At 54.3% G+C, this 14,550-nt stretch overlaps 8 protein-coding genes across 8 annotated transcripts; 5 read left to right on the top strand and 3 right to left on the bottom strand.

Annotated features, from left to right (window-relative positions):
- The first annotated feature begins 1,359 nt into the window (after positions 1–1,359).
- GLOTRDRAFT_60052 (AICARFT/IMPCHase bienzyme) lies at positions 1,360–3,749 on the top strand. Its single transcript, XM_007867160.1, has 8 exons — positions 1,360–1,474; positions 1,542–1,668; positions 1,723–1,799; positions 1,850–2,341; positions 2,397–2,630; positions 2,686–2,861; positions 2,914–3,042; positions 3,096–3,749. The coding sequence occupies exons 1-8, from the start codon at positions 1,459–1,461 to the stop codon at positions 3,645–3,647; spliced, it is 1,803 nt and encodes a 600-aa protein (XP_007865351.1). The 5' UTR covers positions 1,360–1,458; the 3' UTR covers positions 3,648–3,749.
- Positions 3,723–4,562, bottom strand: GLOTRDRAFT_105494 (uncharacterized protein; the record flags this gene model as incomplete). Its single annotated transcript, XM_007867159.1, has 7 exons — positions 3,723–3,746; positions 3,785–3,863; positions 4,020–4,066; positions 4,140–4,214; positions 4,272–4,330; positions 4,385–4,428; positions 4,483–4,562. 7 exons carry the CDS (start codon positions 4,560–4,562, stop codon positions 3,723–3,725), a joined length of 408 nt encoding a protein of 135 aa, XP_007865350.1.
- A 572-nt stretch (positions 4,563–5,134) lies between these two features.
- GLOTRDRAFT_39573 (histone H3) lies at positions 5,135–5,725 on the bottom strand (the record flags this gene model as incomplete). Its single annotated transcript, XM_007866588.1, has 4 exons — positions 5,135–5,305; positions 5,357–5,506; positions 5,565–5,620; positions 5,686–5,725. The coding sequence occupies 4 exons, from the start codon at positions 5,723–5,725 to the stop codon at positions 5,135–5,137; spliced, it is 417 nt and encodes a 138-aa protein (XP_007864779.1).
- A 320-nt stretch (positions 5,726–6,045) lies between these two features.
- Positions 6,046–6,520, top strand: GLOTRDRAFT_40128 (histone-fold-containing protein; the record flags this gene model as incomplete). Its single annotated transcript, XM_007866626.1, has 4 exons — positions 6,046–6,072; positions 6,129–6,186; positions 6,240–6,349; positions 6,404–6,520. 4 exons carry the CDS (start codon positions 6,046–6,048, stop codon positions 6,518–6,520), a joined length of 312 nt encoding a protein of 103 aa, XP_007864817.1.
- A 1,499-nt stretch (positions 6,521–8,019) lies between these two features.
- On the bottom strand, positions 8,020–8,563 carry GLOTRDRAFT_39351 (uncharacterized protein; the record flags this gene model as incomplete). Its single annotated transcript, XM_007866574.1, has 2 exons — positions 8,020–8,259; positions 8,306–8,563. Coding segments are annotated over 2 exons (498 nt in total), but the record flags the coding sequence as incomplete, so codon positions are not given.
- Positions 8,564–8,696: 133 nt separating this feature from the next.
- On the top strand, positions 8,697–10,128 carry GLOTRDRAFT_39332 (uncharacterized protein; the record flags this gene model as incomplete). Its single annotated transcript, XM_007866572.1, has 5 exons — positions 8,697–9,212; positions 9,274–9,409; positions 9,467–9,568; positions 9,627–9,783; positions 9,852–10,128. 5 exons carry the CDS (start codon positions 8,697–8,699, stop codon positions 10,126–10,128), a joined length of 1,188 nt encoding a protein of 395 aa, XP_007864763.1.
- Positions 10,129–10,475: 347 nt separating this feature from the next.
- On the top strand, positions 10,476–12,856 carry GLOTRDRAFT_60042 (serine carboxypeptidase). The gene is made up of 11 exons (XM_007867158.1): positions 10,476–10,871; positions 10,927–11,033; positions 11,092–11,133; positions 11,196–11,326; positions 11,389–11,499; positions 11,557–11,656; positions 11,716–11,806; positions 11,870–12,012; positions 12,063–12,135; positions 12,190–12,568; positions 12,629–12,856. The coding sequence occupies exons 1-11, from the start codon at positions 10,567–10,569 to the stop codon at positions 12,695–12,697; spliced, it is 1,551 nt and encodes a 516-aa protein (XP_007865349.1). The 5' UTR covers positions 10,476–10,566; the 3' UTR covers positions 12,698–12,856.
- A 626-nt stretch (positions 12,857–13,482) lies between these two features.
- Positions 13,483–14,464, top strand: GLOTRDRAFT_75457 (uncharacterized protein; the record flags this gene model as incomplete). Its single annotated transcript, XM_007867157.1, has 5 exons — positions 13,483–13,580; positions 13,641–13,746; positions 13,799–14,020; positions 14,097–14,201; positions 14,258–14,464. The coding sequence occupies 5 exons, from the start codon at positions 13,483–13,485 to the stop codon at positions 14,348–14,350; spliced, it is 624 nt and encodes a 207-aa protein (XP_007865348.1). The 3' UTR covers positions 14,351–14,464.
- Between the last annotated feature and the right edge of the window lie 86 nt (positions 14,465–14,550).

Raw genomic sequence — 14,550 nt, 5'->3', positions numbered from 1 at the left:
CATACCAATTCTTCCACCGGATGCACCAATGTCTCGGGGGACATCTTGGATATACACTACTGTAATTTAGAACTAGGAAGACTACAAAATGCAAGTACAAAAAATTGCAGGAGATGCAATACCTCCCGAGAACCTAAATTCAGTATGCAGCCCTCACAGCCTCCTCCTCCGCCCAACATTTTGCACCCTGCCCTCGAGAACATCCCTCGGCACCTACTGAGACCCTCCTTCCCATCCAGTACCCTTTCTCCGTCCGATTAAAAATCACAAGAGCACTCGAAGAGCTGTCCACATACCGGGGTGGAAAGAGTAAATAAAATCGCCTGTAAAGCGCACCATGCCCTAGCGCTTGACGAAAGGATTCCAGATCAATTTTCTCCAGGTCAATCGGTGCAGAATTGAGCGAGATAAAAATCGCAGCAGTTTCGAGGCCGAACGAGCACGAAAAGAGGCGTGAGAAACGCCCGCGCCAACTTTTCTGAAAATGGCAATAAAAGGGCCGTCACACCGCTGCACCGGCAAGGTATCCGGGGTCTTCAAACTGTAAGCACAACGTCAGCAACTCACAGCGCATTGGTCACGCGTGACTTAGACCTGGCGGCTCTCGGCCACCGTACAGGAGGCGAAGTGGACACTTTTTCCGCTTAGCAGACAGCCCACTTTGGATAATGCGAATGCACCACAAACACCAAAAATATGATATTCAGCACCACCTACCCGTTCGCATCGGGTGTATACCTACATATAGGGTAATATGCTGTGTCAAAGTTTCCAACGCATCCCCAGCTTTTTCCGCGAATGGCTCCGACGCGCACCACTGCTGGTTTCACTTTGCCTAAGATCTCGTGTCAGATCAGATAGCTAAAGTTGACTTCGCCTCCTGCAAATACTCTCTAATATTAATCATGTCGGCACACATGCAGGCATACGAAATACCATGTAGAAGTGTATACATGTCTCTGAATCGGACGGGTGGATGTACAGTTACCGGGTTGTCACATAGAATCTCCCTCCTGCTGGATGCCCTATAAGTAATAGCTCTGGTCATGCTTATGATACAGGAGAACGCGGTAAGAGATGTGCTTCGATCGTGGTTTGCACCGTGGATTAGCGTTCCTTGCGCTGGTCGGATTCTGATACTATGTATATTCCACGTATAGTGCAGGATAGAACGATCATCGACCTTGTCCTCATCATGACACTGTACCTGCAGGCCTGAACCGTCGTGCGTTTACCCTCTACTGAGTCTACGGCCCTTAACTAAGCAAGGAAACGCCGGCGTCCTTTACAAGAGATCGCACGTGGCATAAGCAGATCTAGGAGATCTTTCAGATTGAAGTCGGACGGATTGCCGACCAGAGAGGACGTTCAAGCAAAAAACACCACCAAAATCGCCAATCCCATCCAACTCGAAACCTCTTTTCACTCGTCGGGACGGACAGGACGATCATACAGACAATGTCTCAACCAATTGGTACGTCCGCAAAACTCTGATAGGGAGGGCTATATTGACATTGATCCGCGAACTTGACTTGCTGCAGCGCTGTTGTCCGTCTACGACAAGACCGGCCTCCTCGAGTTTGCAAAGGAGCTCCAGGCGTCGGGCGTACGTCTGCTCGGGTCAGGGGGAACTGCGAAAAAGATCAGGGACGCTGGGATCGCCATCCAGTATGTACATATCATCTGTTTTCAGGAATCGATCTATATAGGGCGGAATCTTAGGGATGTCTCTGATATCACCAAAGCCCCGGAGATGTTGGGAGGGAGAGTCAAGACGCTGCATCCAGCCGTACATGGCGGTAAGTCGGGACCAACGTTTCGCAGTACTTTCTAAAATCGCAACGTTCAGGTATCCTCGCCCGCTCCATCCCTTCCGACGAAGCCGACCTCCAGGCGAACTCCATCTCGCCCATTTCCATCGTCGTCTGCAACCTCTACCCTTTCACCTCCACCATCGCCCAGCCGGACTGCACGCTCGCCGCCGCAGTCGAGGAGATCGACATCGGCGGGGTGACCCTCTTGCGCGCGGCCGCGAAGAACCACGCGCGCGTCGCCGTGCTCTCCGACCCCGCGGACTACCCCGCGTTCCTGCAGGCGTGGAGGGCGGGGAAGGGCGACGTCGGCCAGGCGCTGCGCAGCATGCTCGCGCTCAAGGCGTTCGAGATGACCGCGCACTACGACGAGGCGATCAGCGGGTACTTCCGGGAGCAGTACGCGAGCAGCGATCTCCCGCCGCAGAGCCTGGTCGCGCCTGTGCAGCGGATGCCGCTGCGGTACGGCGCGAATCCGCACCAGAAGCCCGCGCAGGCGTTCGTGACGGAGGGCGAGCTGCCGTTCAAGGGTAGGCTACGTGTAGTTTCATTGTTGTATCGGAGTACTGACACTATGTTGACCAGTGCTTTGCGGATCACCGGGGTACATCAACCTGCTGGACGCGCTCAACTCGTGGGCCCTGGTGAAGGAGCTGCAGGAGGCGCTCGATATCCCCGCGGCTGCGTCGTTCAAGCACGTCTCGCCCGCCGGCGCGGCCGTGGGCATCCCCCTCGACAACACCGAGAAGAAGGTCTACGGCGTGGACGACCTCAAGGAAGAGCTCACGCCCGTCGCCTCGGCGTACGCCCGCGCGCGCGGTACGTGTATATACACACTTATAGTTGAGTGACTACGCTAAGAGTGTCCCCGTAGGCGCGGACCGCATGTCCTCGTTCGGCGACTTCATCGCGCTCTCCGCGCCGTGCGACCTCGCGACGGCGCGCATCATCTCGCGCGAGGTGTCCGACGGCATCATCGCGCCCGGGTACTCGTCCGAGGCGCTTGACGTTCTGAGCAAGAAGAAGGGGGGCAAGTACTGCGTGCTGCAGGTGCGTCGTGCAGGCTGTGACGAATCCAGCGTTTTGCTCACGAGGGAACTAGATGGATCCCGCGTACACTCCGCCCGCGACGGAGACGAGGCAGGTGTTCGGGATCTCAATGCAGCAGAGGAGGAACGACGCGAAGATTGACGCGAAGCTCTTTGAGAACATCGTCACACAAAACAAGGATGTACGTCCCGGGTCTTACTCCTCGGACCGCATCCTGATCTTCCGATTTGGCAGCTCCCGAAGGAAGCTGTGACGGACCTGATCGTCGCGACGCTTGCACTGAAGTACACGCAGTCCAACAGCGTCGCGTACGCGCGTAACGGCGCGATCATCGGGATCGGCGCGGGCCAGCAGTCGCGCATCCACTGCACACGGCTAGCAGGGAGCAAGGCGGACGCGTGGTGGCTGCGGCACCACCCGCGCGTCCTCGCGCTGCCGTTCAAGAAGGGCACGAAGCGCGCGGACAAGGCGAACGCGATCGACCTGTTTGTGACGGGCGAGCGGCTCGAGGGCGGCGAGCGCGCGCAGTGGGAGGGCCTGTTCGAGCAGGTGCCGGAGCCGCTCGGCGAGGCGGAGCGGCGGGAGTGGATCGCCAAGCTGGATGGCGTGGCGTGCTCGAGCGACGCCTTCTTCCCGTTCCCGGATAATGTGCATCGCGCAAGGAGGAGCGGGGTGAGGTACCTCGCTGCGCCTGGGGGAAGCGTGATGGATGCGGAATGTGTAAAGGCCGCGGATGAACACGGGATGGTGTTTGCGCATACCTCGCTGCGGTTGTTCCATCATTAAAAATCTGGCTACTCGAACTCGGAAGGTGTATATAGTTAGGCGAAGAGAAGTAAAAGGCGGTTGGGTGTTTATTGGCTATGAGATTCTGCTGATCCGGCACTTTCACTCTCGTGTGATCGCGAGCTGCTGCGTTCAACCATGAGATCACGCCCCCACTGTTGCACCTCCGGATGCCGGAGGTGCGGTATGCTGCTGTCGAAGAATCCCTGGAGGTCTCTAGCATGTCGCTGCTCATATTCCCGAGCTGAGGATGCCATTATCAGTCTCCAGCATTATGCAGCGGATAAATTTCCAACCTTGAAGGGCCATCTCCAAGCGATCAAGGTCTGCAATCTTGTTTGAGAAGGCCGAATACGCGGACAGCGGGGTCACGGACCTTTCACGAAACGCGCTTCAGCGGAGGTGCCTTCTTCGTACTCCTACAGCCGCGTGTTAAATAAAAAACGGCATTTCATATCTAGCTGTCCCGCCGCTAAGAAAGGGATTACGAACCTGCCAGAGCGCGCACATCCGCTGGGCGGCGGGGCTGTCGTGAAGCATTTCGTGAACGAAGTTATGAATTGCTTCCTAAATCAACGCGTCATTGTGGATACTAAAGATGCTGTCTCCCATATGTTAGATTACCGCTTCGAGTCTACGTTTCTCGGCTTTTGGAATCCCCTCCCGAGGAGAGATGTCCCCCACTGAAAGTGATGTTTTTAGTTTCCCATCATCTGTTAACCATAATAGATACTCACCTTGCGCCTCGGCAAGGTCGTGAACCAAGGCCATCATAACACACCTAACGGATGGCATCGATCCACCGAAGCGTTAGCATTGCATTAGTAGCTCTTACTTGGACACGTCCAGCCGGGAATCAGCCGTGCACATCACGAGGATAGACATCCTATACATATGATCTGAAATACTGTTCATATGAGCAGCGCCAGAGACGAGGGAGTAGGGCGAGCGAGAGGTCAGACCTTTCAGCGTCGGGGATCTGCATTGGCGTTTCCTCGTTATTTATGTGTGAATCCGCTCAGATGATGCAACTAACGCCATGATCAACCCATCCCGTTCTCTTCTGCGTCTTTACGAGGCACATTAGCGATATGTGCAAGGAGAATGGGGGTACTACCTTCAAGCGCTCCAGGATGTGGAAGAACGCCAACATATCACTGGAGGCATCTCCTGAAGATTGGTAAAGAGGGGGAAACACTCGCTTCTGCATGTTCTTGCCTAGAGAACGCTGCTCTCTGTCAGTGCTATGCCCACAGTCAAGCGAGAGGCACCAACTTGGGGTCCCAAATGGCGTGGGATTGTGGACTGTAATGGACTGACTCTCCCCGCCACAGGACCGTAGATCTCACGGAGGTGAATCCTCATGTCGGTCGGTTATGCAATAACCCTCAAGCATAATGACGGTATCAAGATAGGAATGGATAGAGAAATAAACTAGTATAAGATAATAGTACAAAATACAACACTAGTAGTGTGAACAACCCAGTCTAAGAACGCTCTCCCCGTAACCGACGAGCCAATGCAAGATCCTTGGGTTGAATGGTAACACGCTTGGCGTGGATGGCAGCCAAGTTGGTGTCCTCAAATAGCGAGACGAGGTAAGCCTCGGCGGCTTCTTGGAGGGCCATGACGGCGGAGGATTGGAAGCGGAGGTCAGTCTGAGGCTATTGTCAGCATCATCCTCGACAGAGATGGGCAGCAAGACAGACCTTGAAGTCCTGAGCGATTTCACGGACGAGACGTTGGAAGGGGAGTTTGCGGATGAGGAGCTCAGTCGACTTCTGATAGCGACGAATTTCACGGAGGGCCACGGTTCCCGGCCGGAAACGGTGAGGCTTCTTGACACCACCGGTGGCAGCCTGAGCGGGGTGAAGTCAGATGAGGGTCGATCTCAATGGGCATAGAAGGGAGACGTACAGCGGCAGTCTTACGAGCTGCAGACTTGGCAGCGAGTTGCTTTCGAGGGGCCTTGCCTATTGATCGACGACCATCAGTAAACAATGCAAGCCACACTAGAGATAAGGCTGTAGACACTAACCTCCAGTAGACTTGCGGGCGGTTTGCTTGGTACGAGCCATTGCTGATGTAGTGAAGAAGGTAGAAGAAAAGTCTAGAGGCTGGCTTGAGGCGGCGGAGGCGAAGGCGACGGTGGTGGTCGGGAGTGAGGGAGGGTTGCAGGGCGCGGGACTGCTTATATATTCCCGCGTCGCGTACGCGCACGTGATGCCTCGACGCGTTCAATCAACGAGTCAACGAAACCTTATAATTCAACACAGCCACCGTCGCGCCCTATATAACCTCCGACGCGTCTCGCCAATTCCAACATCCACTTGCACTTCGCTGCTCGCCTCAACAACCCACTCCCACCTCCTCAACCTCTTCAACAACTCTCATCGACATGTCTGGCCGTGGAAAGGGTGGCAAGGTATGTCTGGGTTCGCATCCGTCGAGTGTGAGCTGCAGGTTTACCGTTCTTTGCAGGGCCTCGGAAAGGGTGGTGCCAAGCGTCACCGCAAGATTCTTCGTGACAACATTCAAGGTACGTGATGGTGCACCACATCCAGTGTTGGGTGATTGCTCATTACGCTCCAGGTATCACGAAGCCCGCTATTCGTCGTCTCGCCCGTCGTGGTGGTGTCAAGCGTATCTCGGGTCTTATCTACGAGGAGACCCGCGGTGTTCTTAAGATCTTCCTCGAAAACGTTCGTACCTTCCTTTTCCCTTTGGAGCCAGCGGTGTTCACCGTTTCTCAATAGGTTATTCGCGACTCTGTAACATACACCGAGCACGCGAAGCGGAAGACCGTTACTGCTCTCGATGTCGTCTACGCTCTGAAGCGCTCAGGGCGTACATTATACGGTTTCGGTGCATAGAGTTTCATGTGTTGCTTGGACTGTACTCCTATCTGTATCATTATAATCTTATTATTTCCTTAAACTCTCCAACTTCCAGTGTCGCAAGTCATTCCGCATTGCACACGAAGCTCAATGCTACGGCTCACATAGGCTCGTCACCACCACATCGTACCGCTACTGACGACAGAATTTGAACATCGCTACACCGAGACCGCCTTACTCTCTTGTAGAAGAAGGTGAGTACGAGTCTACCGCTCACAGAAGCCACACCTACACCCCATTGTAAAGTATAACTAGTGGTCATATGAAGCACGCAGGACTAGAGCCATAGGTTGTCATAATGATCGTCACATACAGGGTATCAGGATTCAGAATAGACAAGAACATAGAAATGCATAGGCACGAAGACATACTCAATAATAAACTCTCGATGCACTGTGCTGCGCCGCCTCCCCATACCCACCCTCCATCCAAGCCCTCTGCGCTCCACTGTATGACCTAAAATGGCGCGGCGACTGCTCGCGAGGCTCGTACGCTCTCCACGACGGCAGTGGCGAAGGCGAGCGACGAGGCGGGCGAGAGGGCGTGCGTATTCGATCTTCTAGAGGAACGCGCCGCGAGCGCGGAGGCGGCGACGGCGTGCAGAATTCGCGTCTGGGTTGGCTGGGCACGCGGTACCGAGAACGGTAAGAGTCCGCCCACTCCTTCTCGGGACTCGGGTATCGCAGATGTCTTGACGGGAGGGAGGGGGAGCGGATGCGCCGTGCGAGAGCGGGAGGGGAAGGGGCGCGCCCGCGGCTTTGCTGGGGGTAAGGCGAGAACGATGATTGCCGAGGAGGGGATTCCACCGGGTAGAGGTATCTCGCTGGGTGTCGACCTCGAGGAGGCGGAGATGGCGAAGGCGCACGGGAGCGTCCGCGAGGTGGTGACCGCGAGTGCCAGTCTGATGGAGAACAGGACATTAGGGAGGCGGAGCGATCTCTAGAGTAAACGTCAGAGGGAGACGAGGAGCGACCAGAGAACGAGGGTTGTCTCGAGTGCGAAGATTGAGAGGAGGGACTGCTATCGCACAAATCGTTGACTTCGATGTAAGCGCCTGGTTTTTCCCGTGCCCTGCTAGTTGGCCTAGTATATGACAACTGCTGCGTATGTGGGAGAACTTGTCTGGTGTACGAGGAACTGGCGCTCGATCCTTCTTGTGTGGTGCTGGCAGACCGGGGATACGACAGCTTCTGCGATTGCGAATGGCCTTGTCTAGTGTAGGAGGAACTCGCGATCGCTTGCTTTGTGTTGGAGTTCTGATTCGTGAGCGAAGAAAGAGCATAACGCGTATCATCCGCGGAGAGAAGAGCCCTTGAACTCGTAGCGTAATGCGAAGATGGAAGACGCCCGCGAGCCGGCGCCGAAGCCAGGTAGTCAGTCAGAGCCTCGATCTCCCTAGAAGCCTTATCATCCGCAGATCCAATAGCCAAATGGGAAGGATTAGACAAAAGCATCCTCTTGGTGCTCTGTACAGCCAGGTACGCCTGCGCAGCGGCACAGATGAGAGGAGAGAAGACAGACTCCAGCCAGCTCCTGACGAACTCCATGCCGCGTTGGTTGAGCATCAGACTGAGGATCGCTTCGAAGAAGTCGCCGCCGCGCTTCACTAGATCAGGTTCGACGATAACAGGTCCACGACTGGCGACAGCCAATAAAGACGCTTTCTTCAAGATATGGGCGAAAGTCTTGTTAGAGACCAGGCCGTAGGAGTGCACCTGCGGAACTATGAGTCAACAGATACGCGTGGCGTCGGATACTTACACTATAAAGATGCGGCGTCGCGTTGGGCATGGCTTTCGTGAGCTGGTCTGCGATGCAGACGCCGGCGAGCTTATCGCCCATGAACGCCATGTTCTGCCACTTCGCGAACGGTATCGTCTGCATATCTGGCATGCCCCGCGCCCAAGAATAATCAAACAGGTCTGGTAAATCAAAAGAGTAGCCGTCAGATTGGATTACTGAGATGATGGCCTGCTGCACGGCAGCAAAGGCGTCGCGGTCGCGCTCGGGGATAGGCATGAGGGGAGATGCAGAGGGGAAGATGGGAGACAAGAGCAAGTTGAACTGCAGTGGCCGCCACACCGCTTCAAAGACGCTTCCCAGAAAGGAAGGACGGGGTACATAAGCCACAGCTGTTGCACTGCGCTGTGTTATGTTTTTCTACCTTTCATTCCTCCGTCCTCCCCCCGTCCACATTGCGCCGGGACCGGTTACCATTACGCCGCAGGTTGCCAACGACCTTCGTACCGAACTATTTGATGGAGCTCAAGACATCTTTTACTCTTGGAGCCCCGTGGCTGAAGCCAGTTTATATCCGAAGAACATAAGCGGCACCCGGCCTGCAAAGCTCACTGCATGGAGATCGAGCAATGCGTACAAGGAGATTTCCGTCCCCCCACCTCCCGGCGTGCGAGAGGGCCAGTCATGGCGTCTCGTACTGACTGCTCAAGCCCAGGGCAATCCGATCATACCTCTAGCAGGCGCAGGACTCGGGGCGTCCGCGTTTCCTGTGCTTTCGATGCCTATCCTGTTCAGTGCGCGCCATTCGAAGGGGAAGGCGTCGGTAAAGCAGGAACAAGTGGAGAGGATATACCGCTTTCCGGTTCCAGCGCTTGCGGAGCAGGCATTGGTGGTGATCAGGGAACAGACGTCTTTTGACCTCGATAAGGTCTGCTCGGCCCCTTTGGTCGTATGTGGTGTGTGTCTTGACCCAACGTCAGCTCCCATAGAAAATATGGGATAGCGGGATCGGCCTGAGTGGATGGCTGGTAGATCTTTTCAACGATAAAATAGCGACCGCGCCGCTTGTCCACGAGTTGAAAACGGTGCTGGGAAGTCCCGACTCCAAGAGTTTTGTCGAGCTGGGTATGTCCTTACACCGGTTCGCTCATCCCTGTACTGACGTCCTTCTGCATTATGCAGGGGCCGGCACGGGTATCGTATCTTTAGTTGTGGGCGCCCTACGGTCGTCACCTACGGAACCAGATAATGAAAGCCTTACGCGTATCCTCACTACGGACCTCCGTAAGTGCTACCCCCTGCAGTAGTAAATGCAATGCTTGTTCACCGGTCCCACCGCCAGCTTCTGCTATGCCCCTCCTCTCACACAATATCACGGTGAATTCTCATCTCTCTTCGCCTGCTGCCAAAGCAAGGCCGGAAGCAGTGATACTCGACTGGGATGAATCAGACTTACCCGACGAGGTTCTCTCGCTGAACGCTGGGATAGACGTAATACTGTCAGTATATCTCCCTTTAAACCTTACCCCCATCCCCCTTGCTGACAGCTCGGGCTTCACGCGACCAGAATGGCAGATGTCACGTACAATACGGCCTCCTTCCCCTCGCTCGTCCGCACCCTCTCATCTCTTGTTAACTACTCGGTCAGTAAATCCAAGACGCCTCTGATTTTGCTGGGATACAAGGAGCGGGATCCGGCAGAGAGGGAGCTGTGGGAGATGGTGAAAGATTTTCGTGTGGAATTTGCGAAGGTGGATGAACGCCCAGGGTCCGGCGGTGCGCCTGTGGAGGTATGGATAGGGACGGTCGTGTCTGGCAGAGGAGACGGGTTTGTGGGTCTTTGAGCCGTCTCCCTAGCATCCCAAGTCTCATTCTTAACAACGAGAGCTAATGCCTAAATATTGTCTCTTGTTATCTCATTCATGCCCCGGAGTTCAATAGCTCTGGAGAGTGGCAATGAGCTTTCCCGACATTCCTCCGACCGGTGCGGTACTCGACATCCAGTCCGTTGTCTCTTGTTTCGAGCCCGCATACGCAAGGGAACACTTGCCTATCGACGGCATTATGTACACGGTAACCACATGGTTTTGGCAGCTTATCTGCCCCTTCACGGGAAGCCAGCACGGGAAAGGAACCAGAGGTGCCGAATATATTTGGGGCCTGTCTGATAAGTGACGCGTCGGGCAGCTGAGTTTGCTTGACATTCACCTTGCATCACCCCAGCCAACGCCGACCTCGTCGTCTGTTAGTATAGCATCGAGTACCGCGACATACGAGTGACTATGAGGGCAGGTCTTGCTTTCGGCGTACTAGGCGCGTTTGTGGCGTCGACGGTCTCCGCGACGCGCCTCGGTAGTGGTCAACAGGCCTTCTCCAGTTACAAGTATGGCGGCAAACCCGGTACACGCCAGCAGAAGCAACCGGCGTACAGTGTCAATTATGACTTGTCGAGCTACGATGCTGGGCTGTTCACTCCTCTTGGAAGTCTGAGCGCTCTGGGAGAGGAGTTCACTACCCTCGGGCACCCCGCGTTCCCGCATTACAGCGTCAGGGTTAAGAAGAGTGATTTCTGTGATGGAACCGTGCCGTGCGTTCACTTCCGTCTCCTGGAGGGGTGCCTTTACTGAACTGACAGGGCTTAGGGCTTATACTGGTTATATTGACATTGAGGCGAGGCATCTGTTCTTCTACTTCTTCGAGAGTAGGAGCGACCCCGACAAGGACGATGTCATATTCTGGACAAATGGAGGTGAGCCTTAGCTATTTGCTGATGGTCTGACGGCTTCTTAATTATCCTGTACCATTAGGGCCAGGATGCTCGTCTTCACTCGGGCTATTCATGGAACTGGGTGAGATCCCCATAGTATCGCATGGTCTCCGCGGGCTCTTAATGCATTGGTTGCGAATTTAGGCCCCTGCAGAGTGCCCAGTCCCAACGGCACCGTCTTCCACCCCGAATCCTGGAATTCCAAAGCAAACATATTCTTCATCGACCAGCCAGTCGGTGTAGGCTTCTCGTATGCCGAGTACGGGGAGGCAGTTGTGAGCATTCTCGATACCTTAATGTACTCCGTAACTAGTGAGCTCAGACTCTGTTGCTGCAGAGCACCAGCGAAGAAGCAGCTAAGGATATTGCCGCTTTTGTCTCGATCTTCTTCGAGAACTTCAGCAGCTTCAAGGGCAGGCCGTTCCACATGGCTGGGGAGTCTTACGGGGTAATTTGTTCCATCACTTCCCAGTACATGTGTAGTTCGCTGATCGCTGCTGTATAGGGCCGTTACATCCCCGTATTTGCATCGGCGGTATACGACCAGAATGTTAAACTTCTCGAGGCTGGTCTGACGCCTATCAACCTGACCTCTGTCATGATCGGTAATGCTATTCACTGCCGCATTTGTCCAATGCCTGTATCTTATCTGGGATTGATACAGGGAACGGGATAACTGATGCGTTCACGTTGACACCATCGTACTATGACATGCAATGCACCCCGGCATCTGTGCCACCCATCCTCGATATTAGGTGAACCACTTCCGTCAGCTGTAGCAAGTGGGAGAGACTTCGCGGACTGACTATCCAAACTAGTACCTGTGTGAGAATGAAACAGGCCATCCCGAGATGCCAGAAGCTGATGAAGAACAATTGCGTGGACGTCTTCGATGCCATCGGGTGCGAGGAAGCCATGGCTATCTGCTCGATGGAGCTGGAGGATCCATTCTTTAGTAGCGGTCAGTACAGCAGCTTTGATGCCATACTCTATCTTAATCCTTCAATGCAGGTATGAACCCCTATGACATCAGTAAAGTATGCGATGGTCCCATCTCGGAGACCCTCTGCTACCCTATCACCAAGTACGCAATGCTGGCTGTAGACAATCGTGTATTTACTAACATTCTGTGTTCCAGGGTCATTGGCCAATACCTCGACCGCCCCGATGTACGCGCTGAGATCGGCGTTGACCCCGCCATCACCCGGAACTTCAGCTCTTGCAGCGACGCCGTCGGTGCCGCGTTCAACGCGGCCGACGACGGACTCTTCCCGACGTACCTCTACGTCGCGGGCCTGCTCGAGCGCGGCGTGAAGGCGCTCATCTATGTCGGCACGTACGACTGGATATGCAACTGGGTCGGCAATGAGCGGTGGACGCTCGCGCTTGAGTGGAGCGGGAAGGAGGCGTTTGGCCGGGAGGCCCTGAGGGAGTGGGAGGTGGAGGGAAAGGTTGCTGGGAAGACGAGGAGCGCGGGTGGGTTGACGTTTGCGACTATTGATGCGGCTGGACATATGGTGAGCTATGCAGTGTGAGAGTTTGCCCTATTCACCATGCTGATATGTGGCGCTTGTAAGGTTCCGTATGACAAGCCGAAGGAGGCCTTAGAAATGGTAAACAGGTGGCTGGCTGGCGAGGAACTGTAGTACCGCTGCCGACCCGATCAGTGCAGATTGCGACCTGAGGTGATCTTGTAAGGGCTAGTGTGTGGTAGCCCATGAGTTTCAGAAACATAATATGACTTTGCCTAGATATCGGCATGAACATATCGCGGTTGCACTCAGGGTTCAGGACTTCAGTGTACCTCCTTCTTTGCTATTGCGCCCCCGTGCAAACATGACCAAATATTACCTTTTCGAGACATTTATCATGTGACCTCCGACCCCTCCGGCCACGTCACTAAAAATAGAGAACGTAAACGCATTGCGTAAGCTGGCTATGCCCGCAATAATATATTTACATTATTTCCGTGTACTCTTGTGCTGCTGTAGTCTAGCGGTTATGATCACCTCTGCAAGTATCGGAGGTGTCAGGTTCGATTCTTAGTGATGCAAGTTTTTTCTCCTTTGCAGGGTTAGGGTTTATCAAGTACCTTTATGCAGTATTGCTTTTCTGTAGTATCTGTGTCCCCTATATATATTACAGGTCTACATATTTGAATACAAAATTTTATGTTCCTATCCTCTTGGTCCCCAGTGGTTACTCTAACTAGTCGGACATGCGCCCGGAGGGAAGTCCGCGTTTGCCGGCGTCACATGACTTTCTTCTCGATATGGTATCTTTGTACATGTTTGCACGGGGGCGCAGTAAAGCTACCTGTGTACCTCATGCCGTTGCCATATTCGGACTGACATGAGCACATATGGTATCTGTCACAATCACGTGCCGCTGAACGCGTCGCGAGCGAGTTGGAATCTTGACCGCGTTCACAATGGCCACCAACGCGTCGACGCAGTCCGGGAGCAAACGATGGACACACTTTCATTCAGCATTGCAGCTCGCAATACAACGAGTCTCCCATAAATGGACGTGCGTAACACTAGATGCTTGATGCTGGCTGCACTCGATGAACGCTGGGTTCTGTCACAGATATGAGGACTTCACGGAATGCTTCCCGCAATACTGTGAGAAACAACCCGAGGTCTCGTCCTCGCTGCATACAACGCTTGCTCGGCACATGGAAGCACAGATATCTGTATGACCCTCGTCACCATCTGTTGTTGCTTTCACAGCTCACCGCGGAGTAGGCTGCAGCAGATGAACTGCTGGCTGAATATAACGCAAAGGAGAAGATCGATATCCTGCACGCAGTGGTTACGGAGGCTCGTGCCCGGAGACATATGGGTGGCGGAGAGGCGAAGAGGAAAGACCTATGGCGAGAAGATCTGCAACCCAGACAGGCTGTCCGCGCACGCACGATACCCGTGCTGGAGCAGGAAGTTGAGAGGCTGAGGAGAACTTTGCGGGATGTGCGTCGGCTATTTATTTGCTATCATGGGCTTGAGCAGTGACCTGATCTGTTGACTCGGGATTTTCTTTCTGCAGCTGGAGGAGAGGAACCTGCGACTGCAGGGACAGCTTGAGGCCAACGTCAGAGCGCGGAAGAAGGCCGACGATCAAGTTTCACAATTGCTTGATATTGTAGACCGGGTACGTCTGTCCCTTTTTACTTGCTACATAGTGATATTCATCGTTGAATGGCTCAGATTTACGCCGAATGGAACAAGTTGCCGATGGAACAGATACAGGAGTGGACCCTGCAAACTGCGGAAATCACAAGTGCCGCGCGGCCTCGCTGATCTGTCACCCTTTTCCTAGAAAGTTCCTGTCCCCCGTATGTATGGTCGTATCTATCTGCATTGTATACCACTGTATTTGTGCTGCCCATTTGTATTCCAGCGCCTACTATCCCCTAGACATGGTCGTCCTCTCTCCACGCCAAGGAGTCGGGATTCTAAGTTATACTTCGACGAACTCTCCTGGCCGGCATTCAAAGTGT

This window comes from Gloeophyllum trabeum, assembly GCF_000344685.1.
Source record: "Gloeophyllum trabeum ATCC 11539 unplaced genomic scaffold GLOTRscaffold_00005, whole genome shotgun sequence".
NCBI classification, from domain to species: domain Eukaryota; kingdom Fungi; phylum Basidiomycota; class Agaricomycetes; order Gloeophyllales; family Gloeophyllaceae; genus Gloeophyllum; species Gloeophyllum trabeum.
Note: the sequence above shows the minus strand (reverse complement) of the source record. Positions and strands in the feature narration are given on the sequence as shown.